This window comes from Raphanus sativus, chromosome 3 (genome assembly GCF_000801105.2).
Source record: "Raphanus sativus cultivar WK10039 chromosome 3, ASM80110v3, whole genome shotgun sequence".
Taxonomy (NCBI): domain Eukaryota; kingdom Viridiplantae; phylum Streptophyta; class Magnoliopsida; order Brassicales; family Brassicaceae; genus Raphanus; species Raphanus sativus.
This window is the reverse complement of record NC_079513.1, coordinates 974,832-994,017: the sequence shown is the minus strand read 5'-3', so window position 1 is coordinate 994,017 and position 19,186 is coordinate 974,832. Positions and strand designations below refer to the sequence as shown.

General features: G+C 30.8%; 1 protein-coding gene across 1 annotated transcript; it reads left to right on the top strand.

Annotated features, from left to right (window-relative positions):
- Positions 1-1,188: 1,188 nt before the first annotated feature.
- On the top strand, positions 1,189-3,468 carry LOC108844786 (WAT1-related protein At4g01450). Its single transcript, XM_018618085.2, has 6 exons — positions 1,189-1,524; positions 1,715-1,777; positions 1,867-1,983; positions 2,082-2,469; positions 2,720-2,871; positions 3,092-3,468. The coding sequence occupies exons 1-6, from the start codon at positions 1,337-1,339 to the stop codon at positions 3,273-3,275; spliced, it is 1,092 nt and encodes a 363-aa protein (XP_018473587.1). The 5' UTR covers positions 1,189-1,336; the 3' UTR covers positions 3,276-3,468.
- The last annotated feature ends 15,718 nt before the right edge of the window (positions 3,469-19,186 follow it).

Below are 19,186 nucleotides of genomic sequence, written 5' to 3'. Positions count from 1 at the left end.
TAAATTTATGTAGGCCAATCTCTTAGAGTTCAAAATTGACAATATCCTATTAATCGGACAATAAGCATTTAATATGGGTTAACTAATCCCAACAATTGGTATTAAGAGCGGTTGACAAGAAATCTGCAAGACAACCGAAATACCCTTCAAAATATAAATGGTATTTTTTGAGATATGAATATGAGTTATGTTATAAAGATCAAGTCAAAAGATCCTGAAAATTTAGTTGTGGGACACCAGATACGTAGTCTTTAGTTTGAAGGGAGAATGTGAGATATCAAACAAAGTCACATATCGGAAAATTTAATAATGAGTGTCTACTATATAAAAAGATGTCTACATCTAATTATAATATGAGTCTTTTTAGAAAGAAATCCAAAAATAAATTCATACGGAACAACTTTTTAGGTCTAAAATGAATAATATCGTAATAATCAGCAATAAGAATTGGACATAAACTTACTAAATCCCAACAAAAACACTAAAGGGGATGTACTCAATCGAGAGTTTCAGGTGATTTGTATTAAAATGACAAATCCACTGTTATTCAAACATGAATTTTAAAAACTCATTTAAAATCCACTGTTATTAAACTTGACATTTCGTAAAGTACTCTGAAATCCACTGTTATTGAAAATATTTTAAGTTGTGGGATTTTAAAGTTTTGAGGTGATTTTAGGGTGTTTGGGTAGAGTTTCTTAGTTAAAAAAAATAAAACTCAAATCCCATTGTTTTAGGTGATATTCTAGAGTAGTTTAACTAAAATCACCTAAATCTCTGCAACTTATTAAAATCATCTGAAACTCCATTAAAAGCCAAATCACATCAAATGCTAAATTGAATACATCCCCCTAAGCTAAGTTGAACTTTCAGTTTTCTAAGTCCTAATAAAATTCTTTATTGAGCTACTAGCTCTTTACCACCCAATAAAAAGAGTTGGACAATATCGTACTATCAAACAATAAGAGTTAAACATGTGTTCACTAAATCCCAACAAAACCACTAAGCTAAGTTGAAATTTTTAGTTTTCTAAGTCCTAATAAAATTCTTTATCGAGCTACTAGCTCTTTGCCATACAATAAATAAATAGATAAATAATAGTGTATATATATGCTGTCAAACATTTTAAAGAAAATAAAATGTGTTCACGAGTTTACAAATTGATAGCTAACGGTTCATTCTTATCTTATGATATATAAAATATATCTACTATAATATATAAATATCTACCTAGTCTCTCTGCTTCACTACTGGAACATGTTATCAAAGAAGAGAAACAGCTAGAGAAGGGGCCCTTGATTAAGTAATTAACAAATAGTTACTTAACTAACTAATCATGGGTTATATCGATGGAAAATGGGCACCGCTGATCACGATGACTGTGATTCACATGATTAATGGGATGGTTAACGCTTTGATTAAGAAAGTTCTTGATGGAGGCATTAATCATATGGTCATTGCTACCTATCGTTTGGGTATCTCCACCATATTTCTTCTTCCGGTCGCTTATTTTGGGAACGGTAAGTCTAACTTTTGTTTTTAGTTATGTTTCTTCTTTTTTTCTGTCAACGATTATATTTCTTTTTTTTTTCATTATTTTACATTTCGTTACCTGTTAGAAAAATCAGCAAAGTTTTAAAACTCATCTTTAGTTTTAATGCTCAATTGCCATTCAATGTTTGACGCTTAATTCTGAATCCACGTGCTCCATCAGGAAAACAAGGCCGAAGCTTACCATAAGCATTTCGTGCCAGCTTTTCATCAGTGCTCTTTTTGGGTAAGTTTCAGTTTTAATCCATGAACTCATTGTTTCGTCTCTTACGTCTATAAGAACTTCATCTTTTATTATGATATATTTTTTCTCAGGGCGAGCTTGGTACTGTATTTCTACTTACTCGGACTCACCTATACTTCTGCTACGTTAGGATCTGCTTTCTCGGCGATAATGCCTGCCCTTACTTTCATTATGGCTTTAATATTTAGGTATTTTTATTTACTAATCACCATATTTTAAGTTTAGATAAAAATGTCCCTTTGACATAACTTTAAGTGTACTCTCTTATTGCAAAAACAAATTACAGGTTCGAGAAGCTAAATATGAAAACAAAAGTGGGATACGGCATCGTTCTTGGAACTATGATAAGCTTAGGAGGAGCTTTAGTTCTTACGATGTACCTAGGCATCCCGTTAACGAACTCTCAAGAACAAGCCTCGACTTTAAAACATCTCACAAAACATGCGCATTGGACCAAAGGTTGTATATTTTTATTCATATCAGTTATGTTTTTCAGTTCTTGGATGCTTATACAAGCCAAAGTCAACGTGAATTACCCTTGTCCATACTCGAGCACCGTTATTTTATCTGCTTTCGGTACGCTTCAGTGCGCCCTTCTTAGCTTGATCAAGACTAGAAATGCAAAAGAATGGATCCTCAAAGACAGACTCACCATCATCACCATCATTATAGCGGTACGTTCATGCATATATAAAATTGTCATCAACATATGTGAATATTTAATTTAGTGATTCAATTAAAGGATTCAACCTAGTTTTGGGACCAGGATTTGATAATTTTAATTACGATTGGACACTATATACATCTTTAATAACAAGAATATCCTGTTCTTCACATGCTCGGGGATTAGTCTGGATTTCAATGATATTTCTGTGGATTCAAAATCATCAAACGTTGATAAGCTGGGTGTATGTATTTTTATAGGGTGTGGTTGCACAAGGAATGTGTACGGTGGGAATATCATGGTGTATCAAACAGCGAGGACCTGTCTTTACCTCAGCATTTACTCCTGTCATGCTTATGTCTGCAACCTTGTTTGATTTCTTGATATTTAATCGTATGATTTATTTGGGAAGGTAAAGATGTATTCGTAAAAGCATATTTAATATTTTTTGAACTTTCATACCGAAAAGAATATATACATACTTCTTTTTTTTTGGTTAAAATGTTAAGAAATATATATACTTAGTTTGACATATTCGCAACATTTTATCATTTCATTAACTTTCAACTGATTTTAATATGGAGATCTTCTAGAAGAGATACTGATTTTTTGTACAATTATTTGTGCTGCAGCGTAATCGGATCTGTGGTGGTGGTGATTGGCTTATACGTATTTTTATGGAGTAAGAGCAAACAAATAAATGACTGTGAGATCAGTAAGTTACCTACAAACGCCGTGGAAGAAGAAAAGGAAGATGAAGACCATAAAAATGTTAACAAATTAGGCAATCTTTTGGTTATCCCCATGACTCCTTGATCCACTTCCCTAGCTAAACCCTATATACCTTCAACTAGAAGGGACCGATATGCCATCTTGACATTTCATCAAATATGAACAAGATTAGAAATTCTCCTTTGAATGTTGATCGGAGAATATCATCATTTTTATTTGGATAGTGTAATATATTTATATAAATAAACAGTATGGAATATGACTTCAATATACTAAATGATTCATTGTATATCCCAAACAAACGTTCTAACAATCATATAAACAGAGCGTTTTATCTGACTCGTTTTGTTGTAATGTTAGTACAAAAAAGTAAGCTTGCTGTTTGTTCGAATCGATAAGCTTTCCACGGCCCTCGATGAATGGTCTAACATTCCTTTGGAGATTAGATAGAAGTGTCAAGATTTTGGAGATTTTTTTTTTTAAGCAAAAAAAAAAAGATTTAGGGGTGATGACTGATGTCTAGACTTGGGAATTAAAATCCGGATCAGCAATCTGATCCGGTATCCGCTATGGATATCCAGATATTATTTAATACATATGTATATAATAGAAAAAGAATATTTGAAAACAGCTAGATATTATTTAATATATATGTATATAATAGAAAAAGAATATTTGAAAATAGAATAAAAATAGTTTGCGAGAGAATCTTGTGAACTACCGACAGCTTTTTGAATTTCGTCAAATATTAAATAATGGAATTTCAACAGATATATCTTTTTTTTTTCCAACAGATATATCTTGAATTAACTCGATTCTCGACTTCTCATGAATTGTGTGAAGTATCATAAGACAACCGTCGAATATTCACTGTTGATGATTTCTTTTCTTCATAAAAGTTATTTTAAAGTATAGAGTTTGAATACCCAAACTGTTTTTTTTTGCTAAATAATATCTAAGCTGTTTAACACATACTACCACGTTTCCAAATGATACATCTTTTAGAATTTTCTTTTAATAAAACATATTAAAATTTAGTTATAAATTCAAAGTTTTTTAGTTTTTTGTTACTATGTTGTTAAACCAATAAAAATTTACAAAAATACAATTCTCTCGAATAGCACTTTTTAAGTTTTTGCCACAAAATAGTATTCAAAAAATAAAATGACCAAAATAACACATTTTCGTTTTGACAATTTTAATATATTTTTTTTTTAAAAAAAATTTGAACACATTTCTAAAACTTCACCCATTAACTCTAAACCCTAAATCTTAGATTAATTAACCCAAATGTTATAAATGCATATTTACCCTTCAACAAAATTTCTTTTGGTCATTTTCTCGTAATGCTATTTTGTAACAAAAACTTGGTTTAGTGCAATCCTAGTCTTTTTCTCTTTACAAAATACAATTAATGTTTTAACTTCTCAATTATTATTATTAATTTAAAAAATTACATTGAAAATATATCTTTTTGAAACAATTTGTTTTTCCATCCGTTTCTTAATAAGTGTCACTTTGACATTTTTATACAGATTAAAAAGTGAATGAAATATAATTAAGTTTCTATTAATTACACATGTTTTCCCAGATAAGAGAACTTGTATTTGAGTTAGAGTTTTTTACATCTTAGGACAGTTTTTGAGATTTTATTACAGTGAAAGGCAGTTTCTACTCCTAACACATTTTTTCTTAACTTACCTCTCTTTTGCTAACTAAAACGTAACTAGTAGAGCCCACACTTGGCAACTTGCAATATCTTTTTTTTTGTGACATTCATTATCTTTTTCTTCTCTCTATCTAATTATGACCTCGTTTCTTTTTATTATTTTTGAGAAAATTGTTTGGTTTCTTCCTTATTTTACTCTTTGAATCACATTTTTTTTCTTTTTTGCAAATCATTATTTTTGATCATTATAATTTCATATTCTCTTTAGTTTTTTCACTTTTAACTTACTTTTTTTATTACACATCTACATATCTAAAAAATCAATGCAAGCTTAATCTGTTTTTTCTCCTTTTGCTTTCCAGATATGTGATGAAACAGAGATACATCAAAAATAGTCACGAATCAGTGGCGGATCTTGTTTTATCATCGCCATCAGATCACCTTATCGGAGCTGCAAGGATAGCCGTGACCGGTTCGAACTTCTCCGACGCAGCTCTCCTTCGTCGCGAAAGCTCGATGAACAACAATTGCCATTATTAGTTTTATTTCACATATGGTCCCTTGATTTTTGGTATATCCATTTATGCCCCTAAAGTTTCTGATTTACAAATATATCCCTTTCAAATTGACTCCTCATTTTTTAATTGTACAGACCAGACTTTCCATGATTACATGAACAGATCTTTAAATTTCTGGAAGTTTTCTATTCGATTTTAATTTTGCAAATTGAAGAAATAACCTCTTAATTTAATGTACACTACGATATTTGTTGTACATAACTACACATGTACGTCACTAGCCTTTAATGTAGACACGTACACTAAGAAATGTACACAATTTTCAACATGTTGGACATCTAACATGTATCTCAAACAAATGTGTACATGTATATATCATATAAAATATAGTATGTATATTGTACACGTTAGGTGGTTGTGTACACGAGTACATTGGGTAACTAAGTTGATGTGTACTTACTTTCAGTGTACATGTGTACATGGGAAGACGAAAAGAATCCAAATGTACATCGTAAAAACAATGTTTACATTGTGTTAACACTATCTACTTTATGTTAACATTATTGTAAATTCCATAAACCGTAGAAGCTTGATTCTTCAGATGGAAAACCTACAAAAAGTTGTATGTCAGAATCATCAACGTGTACACATATATTTCATTGACCACATGTACACTTTCTTACAAAATGTTACATGTACACTGTTCATTTAGTATACTCGACCACAAACTCAGTTCAAGAAAACATCTATGTTATGGTGACTTGAGTCTAAAATCCGATGTTATATCAAAGATCTATCATATTCGAATGGTACAAATAAAGACTGAAGTTGAATCAAAGAAAATCATCCAAAAATGGTGATTTATGTCTGAAAGCAAGTTATGTAGAAAGAGAAGTGTCGATGAAGAAAAAGATATGAAAAATTACAATGTTGTCCTTCCGTGAGTGTACACGTATGCATTTAAACTTGTAGCGTACATGTGTACCAAAAATTACAAACGTGTAACATAATTATCAAACATGTACATATAATTTTTACTGTCCATGTGACATTAGCTTACATATACATTAGTTCATTTGTACACCAAATAAATTCTGTAAAACATGTACCCATAATTTTCAAATATACACTAATTATGTGCACGGTGAAAATTATGTGTTAAAAGAAGAATACATGAAGTCGCATAAGGCTTAGTTATTTAGATAGAAAACCTACGAAAAAACCAAAAATGTGTACACAATCGCTTTGATGTGTAATACAAAATTAGGTGTACACATGTACAGTCTGAATTATTGTATACACGATCCATAATGCTGCAAAGTTACGAAAATAACCTCATCTTCTTTCTTAGCCATTGTCGACCAGAAATCCTAATCTCCACCTATCTCGCCTATTTTCCACGATTCATTACATTCTCAACTTGTTTTAATGTATTTTTTACCCAAATGTGATAGCTCTCAATCCTATTCATGGCTTTAATCTTAAAAAATTGAACAAAAGCAATTTTTGGTTTCTGATTTGTTGAACGATTCGTTACGGCTGAGTGCCACTTTCTTAGTAACTACGGCGAGATCAGTGCCAAAACTATGAATCCTCGTCTTATAGTTCGAGGCAGAGATGTATCTACTGTGAGAAAAAACTTTTATACATCATGATTATAACAACATCAGAGATATAGCTTGACATATCCCAAAAGATAGATTAGATAATAAGGATATTGATTGTAAAATTATTTTCTGGAAAATATGTTCTGAAAAACCAATATTTATTTTACAAAAGAAAAAGTAAAGAATTTAAGAGAAAAAAACGAAAAAGAAAAATACATGAGACCCATTTGTGTTGTTTCGTAACTAAGAAAACATATACAAGATTTAATCAGTATAGTTGATACTTATTTAGTTAGATTTTAACAGAAAAGTTTATTTGGTTAAAGAAAACTATATTAGTAGTGAGAACTACCCTTTTTTTTTTGAGCAACTTAAATATATTAAACCAAATGGCCTCAGGCCCAAGCAGAGTGAGAGTGATAGAGGCAGGCCTTTGCCAACAAATCAGAAGGCCCATTCTCTTCTCTTGATACAAATGAAATGCAACAAAACAGGAAAGAGGAAGATAGAACATCGATGTCCGATAGAACTCCATAGAGCTTCATCGGCTTGGAAATCGAGTTGATCGCTTTGACAAGCGAAAGAGAGTCTGAGTGTAGCCAGATTTTGGTGATGCCGAGTTGTCGTGCATGTGAGAACTACCCTATTACGTTAATAAAAACTCAAAACTGTCTTTGGGTGTAATATATTCTTTGAGTTATAATATCATGTTCAATATATGTTTACTAGGTGGTTTCTTTCAACATGTGTCGAAATAACTTTTACAAAAATTATTTTATAAAACAAAAAATGAATTTATTATTTTAAAATTTTTATTTAGAAGTTATAAAATAATTAAAATTATAAATAATTATTTAGTGTTTTTGTCTGTTTTATGATATTTCTTAACAAACCGATTTTAATTTATTGTATTTTGCTAAAATTTATAGACGTATCCATCACATCTTTCGTTTGGGAACTACTAAAATTCACATGTGTTTAACATTTGTAAAAAATAAAAAATTAAGATGTGCTTTTTACATATATATTTTAGTATATTCTTTTCTTCTTTTTCTTTTTTCAGAAAGTTCAATCTTAGTATATTTTCATCCATTATAACATTAACAATCAGCTGCATGCGTTCTCATTTCTTTTGAAATAAAAATATTTATATACTTTAAAGGTGAGTGTCGGGCTTCTAACCTGATCACTATATATGCCTCGCTCAGTTTATTAACTAGTTTTTTATAAATAGTTACAACCAATAAGAAGTTTATATATATAGTTACAACCAATAAGAAGTTTGTATTGCTATATATATATATATATATATATGCATGCTTTCCTTTATAATACTGTTATGGCAAACGAACAGAGTGAAAGCTGAAGCACTTTGAAAAGATCTTCGGATCCAAAAAAGTGAAAACCCAAATAATATGATCAATAAATGTGAAATACAACTATACCAAGTGACAAAAGGTTGTCTACAAAGCATGGTCTTCGCTTCTAGGCATCAAAGTATATGCTATTTGATGCAGATAAGCCGCTGCATCACTATTCCCCGCTTTTTTTGTTTTGTTTTGGCAACGAACTGATTTATAAATCTAAACGGAATCAATACAAAAACGGAATCAATACAAAGTAGCAGTAGAGTTATGGAGAGCAAACTTGGCCAGAGAGCCAGCAGCTGAATTGTTCTCTCGGCTTACATAAGAAACAGAATTGTTCCCCGCTTTCTATATAGTATTAATAGCTAATGGGCATATTTTAAAACAATCTCAAAGCAGCAATATTTGTCTTTTTTTTTCTTTTGGCTTACTATTAGTTATTTATAAAGGAACAATTTGCTCAATATTCATATGAGCTCTGACAATTAAAAAAATAGCATACACAAAAAAGTGTGTCTTATTGTATCAAAATAAGACTTTACAGTCCTTTAAGGAGAGTGAGTGTGAGAGTGAGCGTGTGTATTTCAAACACTCGAACTATATACTATTCTATATATAACATAGATATAGAATAGATTATTCAAAACATAAATGTAAACCCTAAACCATAAACCCATATCCTAAACCCTAAACCCAAACCTAAACCTTAAACCCAAACCATATACCCTAAACCATATACCCTAAACCATAAATCTTAAACCCAAATTCTGAACCATAAACCCAAATTACATACCCTAAACCCAAACTCTAAACCCAAACTCTAAACCCAAACTATATACCCAAACAATATACCCTAAACCCAAATCCTAATCATAAACCTTAAACCCAAATCATAAACCCTAAACCAAAACCATATACCCTAAACCCAAACCATAAACCCAAATTATATATCCTAAACCCAAACTGTAAACCCAAACTCTAAACTCAAACTATATACCCAAACAATATACCCTAAACCCAAATCCTAATCATAAACCTTAAACCCAAATCCTAAACCCTAAACCAAAACCATATACCCTAAACCCAAACCATATACCCTAAACCCAATCCCTAAACCATATACCCTAAACCATAAATTCTAAACCCAAATTCTGAACCATAAACTCAAACTATATACACTAAACCCAAACCCTATACCCAAACTATATACCCAAACCATATACCATAAACCCAAACCATAATCATAAATCTTAAACCCAAACCATTACCCATTATGTGACTATGTTATACATATTATGGTATGGAAAATTTGACACACCCACAAATTTTGAATATATGAAATTTTCTAAAATTTCTTTACAGAGAGCTGATGAGTGGCGACGGTGTTGAAGAACAAAACAATGTAATTGATTAAGTAGTGAGTAAGAAGAATCAGGAGGCAGAGAATGAGATACAAAAGGCAAAAAAAGAGAAAAAGAAAGGTATTATACTATACTGTAATTTAAAATACAGTATACTATAATAAATTGAGAGAGAGAGAGAGAGAGAGAGAGAGAAACCCTAAACCCAAAATCATAGGCAAAGACAAATAAACAAACACAAATTCATATACCCTAAAGCCAAATCTAAAAACCTAAACCCAAACTCTAAACCCAAATCATATACCATAAACATAAACCTTAAACCATAAACCCTAAACCCAAACTCTGACCATAAACCCAAACCATATACCCTAAACCATATACCCTAAACCCAAATCCTAAACCCTAAACCCAAACCATAGCCCTAAACCCAAACCCTAAACCATAAACCCTAAACCAAAAGTCTAAACCCTAAACCCAAACCATATACCCTAAACCAAACTCTGAACCCTAAACCTAAACCATATACCCTAAACCCAAACCATATACCCTAAACCCAAACCCAAACCCTAATCCTAAACCCAAACCCTCATCCATTACGTGACTATGCTATACATATTATGGTATGGAATACTCGACACACCCATTAATTTTGTATATATGAAATTCTCTAAAATTTCTTTAGAGAGAGAGATGATGAGTGGCGACGGTGTTGAATATCAAAATAGTGTAACTGATCAAGTAGTGAGTAAGAAGAATCATGAAGTAGAAAAAGAGATACAAATTGCTAAAGAAAAGAAAAAGAAATGTATCATATTATACTGTAATTTAAAATAGTATGGAACATATGACGCATGATATAGGGATAAGGATTATGAAGAAAATTAGAATAGTTTACACGATGGAAAAAGAAAGAGAAAGATGGATGGAAGAGAAAGAGAGAGAGAATGACAAATAGATAGAATATAACAACAATTCTATTCTATATTCCGTAAATGAAATAGAATACAAAATATATTATTTGAACATTATATGGTAAAAAAAGAAAGAAATATAACACAAGAAGGAATAGAAAAATGTGAGATGAGAAAGAGATAGAAAGATAGAAAGAAAGAGGAAGATATGGAGGTAGATATAGGAGAGAAAAAACATGAGAGATGAAAAAAAGATTATATAATTTATAATTCTATTCTATATTTTATAAGTAGAATAGCACATAATTACATTATAACTGTACATATTCAATTTTATAAATATATGTTAGTTTTACAAAATTCAAATATGTCATATACAGAAAAAAATCTATTTTTTTTATAGATATGTAAAAATTTTGAATAAGTTATTTTTGTACTGATAAAATTAGTTAAAAAAAGATGGGAAAGTGAGAAAGGATAATATAGACAATATTATTGAAATATCATAGCCAAGAAGTTCTTATGGTTATAGAGTTTTTTTGTTGTTTTTCTATTGTCATTGGCTGCAATTTCCCATTTATAAATTATGTTCCCTCCGTTTCATATTACTTGTCGTTCTAAACTTATGCACACAGATTAAGAAAACATTTAATGTTACATATTTCCAAAATAAAAACACTATTACCAATACAACTAACCATATATCAACCAATAGAAAAATAGAATAAAGAATATTGTCAATAAATTTTGCATTGAAAACCGAAAACGACACTTATTTTGAAACAAAAAAATTTCTCTAGAACAGACAAATAATTCGAAACGGAGGGAGTACGTATTAATAACATTCACCATGACGCTTGGGGATGTCTAATCATGACCAGCTTCTTTTCCAGGTCATTTTAAAATAATTTTATTCCATACTTTAAATCTTTTATTGTTTATCTATTTGATTATATTTTAATAAATACATATATTGTATCTAAAGTCATATTAAATTTTTCGAATTCCACTTTTTATCTTTTAAAAACAGTGTAAGTATCATGTTTTGGTTTCATGATCTCCTCTGATATTCAAAATCAACCTTTCAGTAATGTCCTAAAAATGCATTGAAGTACTTTTAACCTAACACACAATAGAACCAATGTTATTATCATTAGACTATACTAGGGGTGGACACGGAACGGATATCCAGGATTTTAAGGATATCCGTGATCCGTTCCGTTCCGTACAATAATCGATTTTTGATCCGATCTGATCTGTGATGTTTCGGATATTCGGTGTTACGGATATCCGGAAAATCAGTATATTTTACCGGATATCCGATTCGATCCGTCGATCCGGTTAAAAATAATAAAAAGTTACTTTTTCAAATAAATTTAAAAGGAACATTTTTAATATATAATAATAATATTTCATTATTTTTTAAAACTAAGTACTTTTAAAAATTTAGTTACCAAATAATTAATTTAATAGATAAAATAACTAAAAATCTATATAGAAATAATAACCAAATATGCATATGTATATTACAGGTCATATCGGATATTTATTTTTTAAATGAATACTAGATCTTGACCCGTGCAACCGCACGGATATTAATTTTCAGTTTTAGTTTTAGTTTACTTATACTAAATAGTATATTTGTAATATTTGTAATATTTGATCATTTTATATTGACTAAGCTAAGGATGAGTATTTGGATATCCACTCGAATTTGGTTAAAATCTATTCGGATTTGAGTTTTTGAGTTTAAAGATTCTAACTCTATTTGGGTATTTATAACTTTTGGTTCCGGTTTGATTCGGATCTTTGCGAGTTTGATAACCCGTTTACATATCTTTATATTTCTCTAGATCTGAAAATAAAAATAATATAACATGTAAATTTGAGTAATATAAACCAAAATACCTAAATTAAAAATTAAAAATAGGTTTGACTTGAATATTTGGATGAAGAATAAATATATATTTTAAGTATTTTTGGTGTTTTGATTATTATTTATCTACTTTAAATGTTTACTTTTGATTATTTTTATATTTTAAATATTTTAAACAATTTAAAATAGCTTATATCTTGTATATTAATTCAAAAAATAGCTAACATATTGAAGTATATAAATATGATTTAAATACATTCAAATATACGAAATATCTCGTGCGGATAAGGTTTGGTTATAGTTCTCTAGATACCAAGTTTGGATATTATCGAGTTTCGGTTCAAATTTCCTAATACTTTTTTCGTTCATGAAGAGTTGATATTATGATTTCCGGAATTGTTTGTCTAATAAAAATATACTTTTTTTTTAATTTGACATTGATTTAATGGAGAAATTAATGAAGTGTATTTAATTCAAATTTAATTTTGGAAAACACATTAATCTAAGTGGAAAAGATAAAGCATTAAAATCGGAAGTATCATTTAATTGTGTATTTAATTCAAATTTAATTTTGGAAAACACATTAATTTAAGTGAAAAAGACATCATTAAAATATGAAGTATTATTTAATGTCAGTGGCATATCATGGTAATAAAAGTGAAAACTAAGGGGTATTTCATATGGGTACTTCTCTTTTAATAATATAGATTTGTGATTTGCTCCTTATTAGACGGATATTGAATTTTAATATTTGCTTTGATTCGTAAAATTACGGATATCCGGATATTTTGGATTGAATCGAAATGAATAACGGATCGAATAAAATTTTACGGATATTTTCCCACCCCTAGACTATACTATTGGTTAACGGTCAACACACACTCTCTCCAAGGTACTTTAAAATAACCAACAGAACTGAACAAGCGGTTATTAACCTCAAAAAGAGTATTTAGAAGACCCCTACTCTTCCTAAGATACGACTCTTTATGTGGCGGGCAAAGTTTGGAGCTTTGGCTGTTGTAGACACACTGAACTCGAGAGGATTGGATGTAGATCAAATGTGCAAGCTCTGCAAAAATGCCTCGGTGTCTATGAATCATGCCCTCTACCAGTGTCACCCAACTTCGGACATGTTACAGACGGTACATTTCCCTCCAGAGATTCCATCCCCTCGCAGTTTGATTGACAACTTCCAAATAATCATGAAGATTCTATCAGATGAGGCTATAGAAGAGAAATACAGAACGACAATTCTATGGATACTGTGGTCAATCTGGAAGAACCACAACTCTATTATGTATTCAGCTTTTGAAAAAGGCAAGATTTGGATTCCCCTAAATAAGAAAGAATTAACAGCTGAGTCCTCGACATCAGCATTACGAGTTTTGACTGGCTGGCAGCAGCCTAGGCCTCGCTTTGTTATATGCAATGTGAATGCTAACTGGAGGAATGCAGGCTTTATGATAGGAGGTGCTTGGATTTCAAGAGATCATCAAGAGAATGTTTTGCCTCATTCAAGAGACGCCTTCACATAACAGGATCTCTGCTGGACTGCGGTGTCTCACTTGGGCAGTTACCAATCCTCAATCATAGCCACACTATCGTCACCTTCTTAGTAAGATCAATGACTTATGTTCTGATTTTAGCTCAGTCCTTTCTGAACAGGAATCAGCTTCAGCAAACTCTGTTGCACGGGCCATTGCTCGAAGTTTAACTCAGGATGGGAGGTTTCGCTCTTACCTCACCTTTGGTGGCCCAGCCTGGTTGCATGATAGAATTCAAGAAGAAGCCATCTCCAACAATTGTTGAAGTCTTTCCCTTAAGTTCATGTTGTTGGTGTTTGTGCTTTTTATTTATTTTCCAATCTAGTTTTATCTTGGTTGTACTCTTTGAACTTTGTTTCATCTCTCTTAATAAGTTCTTTTTTTGTCAGCAACCTAAAAACCAGATTCATACAGATTATGTAAACCATCTCGGTAGTTCTGCATCTATATGTATAATGAAAGACAGTTGCTTCCTCTCTTAATAAGTTCAGACGTTTAAAAATAAGACTATAGTACTCATTGGTTAAATTTTCAGACACGACAGTCTGTGATTAAAATGATATAACTAAAAATATATTTCTTTTTTAACAAATACTATATATCAGTATTCTAAAATGCGGTTTAGGCGGCGTGTAGACACTATACGGTAGTTGACCATACCGTTTTCATGTTATACATTGTTTTATGCGGATTTTTATAATGTGGGCGCATAATAGCACTTAGACGGACATTATGCGGTATACGCTGAATTCTAGGTGGATTTTAAACATTAAGATTCAAAAAACTAGACTATTAAGATTATTATAGTATTTTATTAATGTTATTATATGTATTAACCGTTACTTATTTATTTATATGATTATAGCATTTAGTTTAATTGCTTACAAAATAATTTAAAAAATGAAACTTATCATCTTTATATATTTAAAATATTTTCAATTTTATAATTTCAAACTATTTATATATATATTATATACTTTTATACATAAAACTATATTTGAAGTATATGTTAGGTTCATTTTTTTAAACTAATTTATACATACTAATCTTAAATTTATGTTTTATGTAAAAATGTAAATTCGTATATCCTCCTTTAGACGCATGCATATACGGCTAAGCACTAGATTCATATGCTGCGTAATGCGTTTTATAACACTAACATATGTGTGGCTAAAAGCAACTGTTTTTTTGGTGTTACAAACAATTTTTTTTAAAAGAACAAATAAGTACTATTATACTGAATTTGAGATTCGAACTCAGCACCCTACACACTTTACCAACCACATTTTACTCTCTGAACTAACTCATCTTTAATGAAACTGGCCCATTAGTTATTTTAAAACTCTCGGTTTTAAGCTAATGCTTGATTAGCTTCTGTTGAGGACAGGCCCTAGATATATGTTGGTTGATGCGTTAACAGTCACTCGTGCTTGTTTTTATATGAGATTGAGTCGTAACTTAAAGTGCCAAATAAGTGATAGGTGCATATTTTATTGTTTTGGCTATGATATAGACAGTGGTGAACCTATAGAGGAAGATGGGGTGTCAGGTGACACCTTTTAAATCTCAATAAATATTACTTTGTTCGACAAAAAACAAAGAATCGGTAGTTCTAGTGGTAATGTTCTCCTTCTGACACTCCTAACCCGCGGTTCGAATTTTTCCTATGACACTTTTTAATCATTTTTCCTTTTAAATATCAAGTTTGACTCAGGTAAAATTAGATCATGGATCCGCCACTGGATATAGAAGGTCCACGAGTTACTTTTCCACGAAAAATATTATATATCACCGAATATCTCTTGAACTATGATCATATGTTATTTTTATTCCCGAAAAATTTGAAACCTATTTTTCCATGAAAGTAAAGATCAAAATAAAATAAATCCCATAAAATTCAAAATTCAGTTATATTGGTTTACTATTTTTAAGCTAACGGTTTATTGGTTTAAGCCAAAGACTAACCTGTTGAAACACGATTACGACCCAAAACTCAATTAAAACCTTGAACCCAAAATTTTTCAACCCGGACCGACAAAAATTCCCCCAAATTATTATTTTTTTTAATTTTGGAAACTCGAAAACAAAAATTCTCAAATTGAAAATCCAGAGACTGAAATGAGGAAAAATAAAAAGAGATAATAAATGTCGATGGTCCTTTACTGTTTTTGTTCTAGTCCAGATTGAAACCAGTAACTCTGTCTTTCTCCCAGAGCCGGCTCCGCTTTCTCCACATAGTCGGTTCCAAAGAAAGCTGAATGAAACATTGGTCTTAAGCTCTTAATAACAGTTTTAAGCTCAAATTAATAAAATAAAAAAATATAGTTGAAATCTTTAATAAATCTCCTATGGTCCTTTAAATCTCGGGGCCGCCTTGTTTTTCCAAGTGTGACTCTCTAAAATATGGGGAATTGGATTGTATAACCATCAAACAAATGTTAATTCACCTCATAGTTAAAACCCCTAGATCATCTATATACCAGCTCCACAATATAAAAAATAGCCATATTACCCCTTAGTTGTGACCTGAGTAACCTGCTGAGAAATATATATTAAAATAAATATTAAATAAATAATATGATAAATTGTGGCTATTATTGATACAAATCTCTTTTCTTCTTCTTCCTCTTTTCACCAAATCTTTGTTTCTTCTTGGTACGTACAAACACACACCACTTTATCTCAAAGCAAGAAAGAAACAAAGATTCATGACTTACGAAATTGAATTTGGAGGAGAAGATGGCACCGTAGAGAATGAGGTGACATCATACTTTTTACTCTGTTTTTGTTTTTGCCTTTACTATGTTTCTGTTTTTATTTTTATATTGTGTTTATATTTCTGTTTTTATACTATGTTATTGTTATTGTTTTGTTTTTTACTCTGTTTTTGTTTTTGTTTTAGTGTTCCAATGGTGAAAAATAACGACGACGGACCAGTAGAAGAATCGCTGTGTCGGAAAAAAAGAAAAGAGACAAAGATGATCTTTATATGGTGGTGAAGAATAACGACGGTGAACAAAGTGGAGGTGTATCAGCACGTTTGAAAAAAGAAGAATTGAAGAAGATGAACTCGTCGTATATACTATATTTAGTCAACGAAATAGTATACTATATATTCTTTAGTGTAGTTATTTATGTAAGGGTACCATACTATTCGTGACATATTTCTATACTATTTCATAAACATGTAATAATCTGGTTACTATCAATATTTCTCAGCAGAGGGAAATTGTTTATATTTTGGATGTAGGTTGACATTTCCGGGTTAGGGTATAGTTTTATCATCTAAGTTGAGTTGCACTAACTCATCCTGAATTATTGAACGAGCATGTACACTTTAAAAGTACTATACTATATGCACCATTTAGTATAATATTATGAACCGGGTGAATGTCATTATTTGAAAACGGGGAAAACTGTTTATATCTCGGATTTGGGTTGACATTTCCAAGTTAGGGTTTAGTGTTATCATCTGGGTGGGGGTTTTACTAACCCACCCTCATTACTCTATTACTTGTATTAGTGATATGAACTCATCTATGTCGTAATGTCAGTCTATTCTATTCAATAATATAGTAGTACAACATCCATATATAGCCTTGCTACTAAAGTCCTCTAAATTATTGAACGAGAACTAAAGTTTAGTTTTCCGTACCTCTAAAAGTACTATACTATATCTACTATGTAGTATAGTATTATGAACCTGGTGAATGTCATTATTTGAAAACGGAGAAAACTGTTTATATCTCGGATGTGGGTTGACATTTCCAGATTATGGTTTAGTGTTATCATCTGGGTGGGGGTTTCTTTAACTCACTCTTGTATACTATTTTGTTTATATGGAATAGAACACTCCGATTTGACTGTGTAAAGTATGAATAGTGTACAATAAATATTGCCCACATTTCATTTTGTTGACATCATACGTATGTGCTTAATTTACTATATATTATTTTCCTACATCATCTCCAATAACACAAAGGGGTTTAAGCAAAAAAAAGAAAAAAAAGGTTGTCTTCATAAACCATCGTGTCATCTCTTTTTTCTTTTGGTACTGGCAACTTGCACATGGAGAAGGTATAACCGGATAATATGAGACACAAATGATAGTTTTTTAATTATGTCAACATCAATGTCATACACTTAATTTTCATTATGATTTTGATTATTAAGTAAATAAGCCCCTAAAATTTTGGCTTTATTTTTTAAGATTATTTTGCTCTGTTCTGCTTCACTGTTCTTTTGCTGATGTGTGTTCTTTCTTTTCTTTTTAGTCAAAATTTTGCTTTTGTTCGGATTTAAGACAGTGAACATAGCTGTGAACTTGTTCCGAGAAGAAACATCAAATAAACATTCACGCTTGTAAAGAACTTTATGATTAGTGGCTTTTTAACCATTTCTCTGACATTAATTAAGGATATCAATTCCTTAGTTATTTTAACTAATTATTCTCTGTAGAAACCTTTGGAAACTGAGCAAAGTTCCTTCTTTTTTGAGAGAGACCATACGTTGAGATTAAAAATTTAGGTGGTTTTATTTCTGGTCCAGATTTATGTTTGATTTAGTTTTATATGGATTACTAGGTAGTAATCCGCGCCTTGCGCGGGATGAGATGATTAGATCAGCAATTTTTCGAAAATATTAGAAAGTATATATATATAGTTTGGAATTTGGGTTTTGTGTATTTATCTTACTTTCGAACTCATTTTGTTTATCTCTCTATGGCTCTCTCTCTCTCTCTCTCTCTCTCTCTCTCTCTCTCTCTCTCTCTCTCTCTCTCTCTCCTCTCTCTCTCTCTCTCTCTCTCTCTCTCTCCTCTCTCTCTCTCTTCTTCTCTCTCCTCTCCGTCAGATTTTATCAAGTATTGATGAGTGTAAAAAAATAAGATTAAGATTTTAACATATTTTTATTTTAAACATACGAATCGTATTAAGCCCGCACACGGGCATTAATACGATTCTTATGTTTTATGTATAAAATTATTTATATCTAATCATGTTTTATGTATTATTAAAACTAATTTGTTCTTCAGATGTTTATGTATTATTAATATAAATATGTATTATTTAAATACGATTCATATGTTTTATGTATTTACTAAAACTAAATTTGTTCTCCATTCAGTCTTGTGGTTCAAAA

Excerpts from the sequence above, each read along its gene's own strand:
- LOC108844786 (XM_018618085.2), top strand. The coding sequence starts at position 1,337 with ATGGGTTATATCGATGGAAAATGGGCACCGCTGATCACGATGACTGTG. Across the intron at positions 1,525-1,714 it reads GCTTATTTTGGGAACGGTAA|GAAAACAAGGCCGAAGCTTA; the intron begins GTCTAACTTTTG and ends GTGCTCCATCAG. Across the intron at positions 2,470-2,719 it reads TCATCACCATCATTATAGCG|GGTGTGGTTGCACAAGGAAT; the intron begins GTACGTTCATGC and ends GTATTTTTATAG.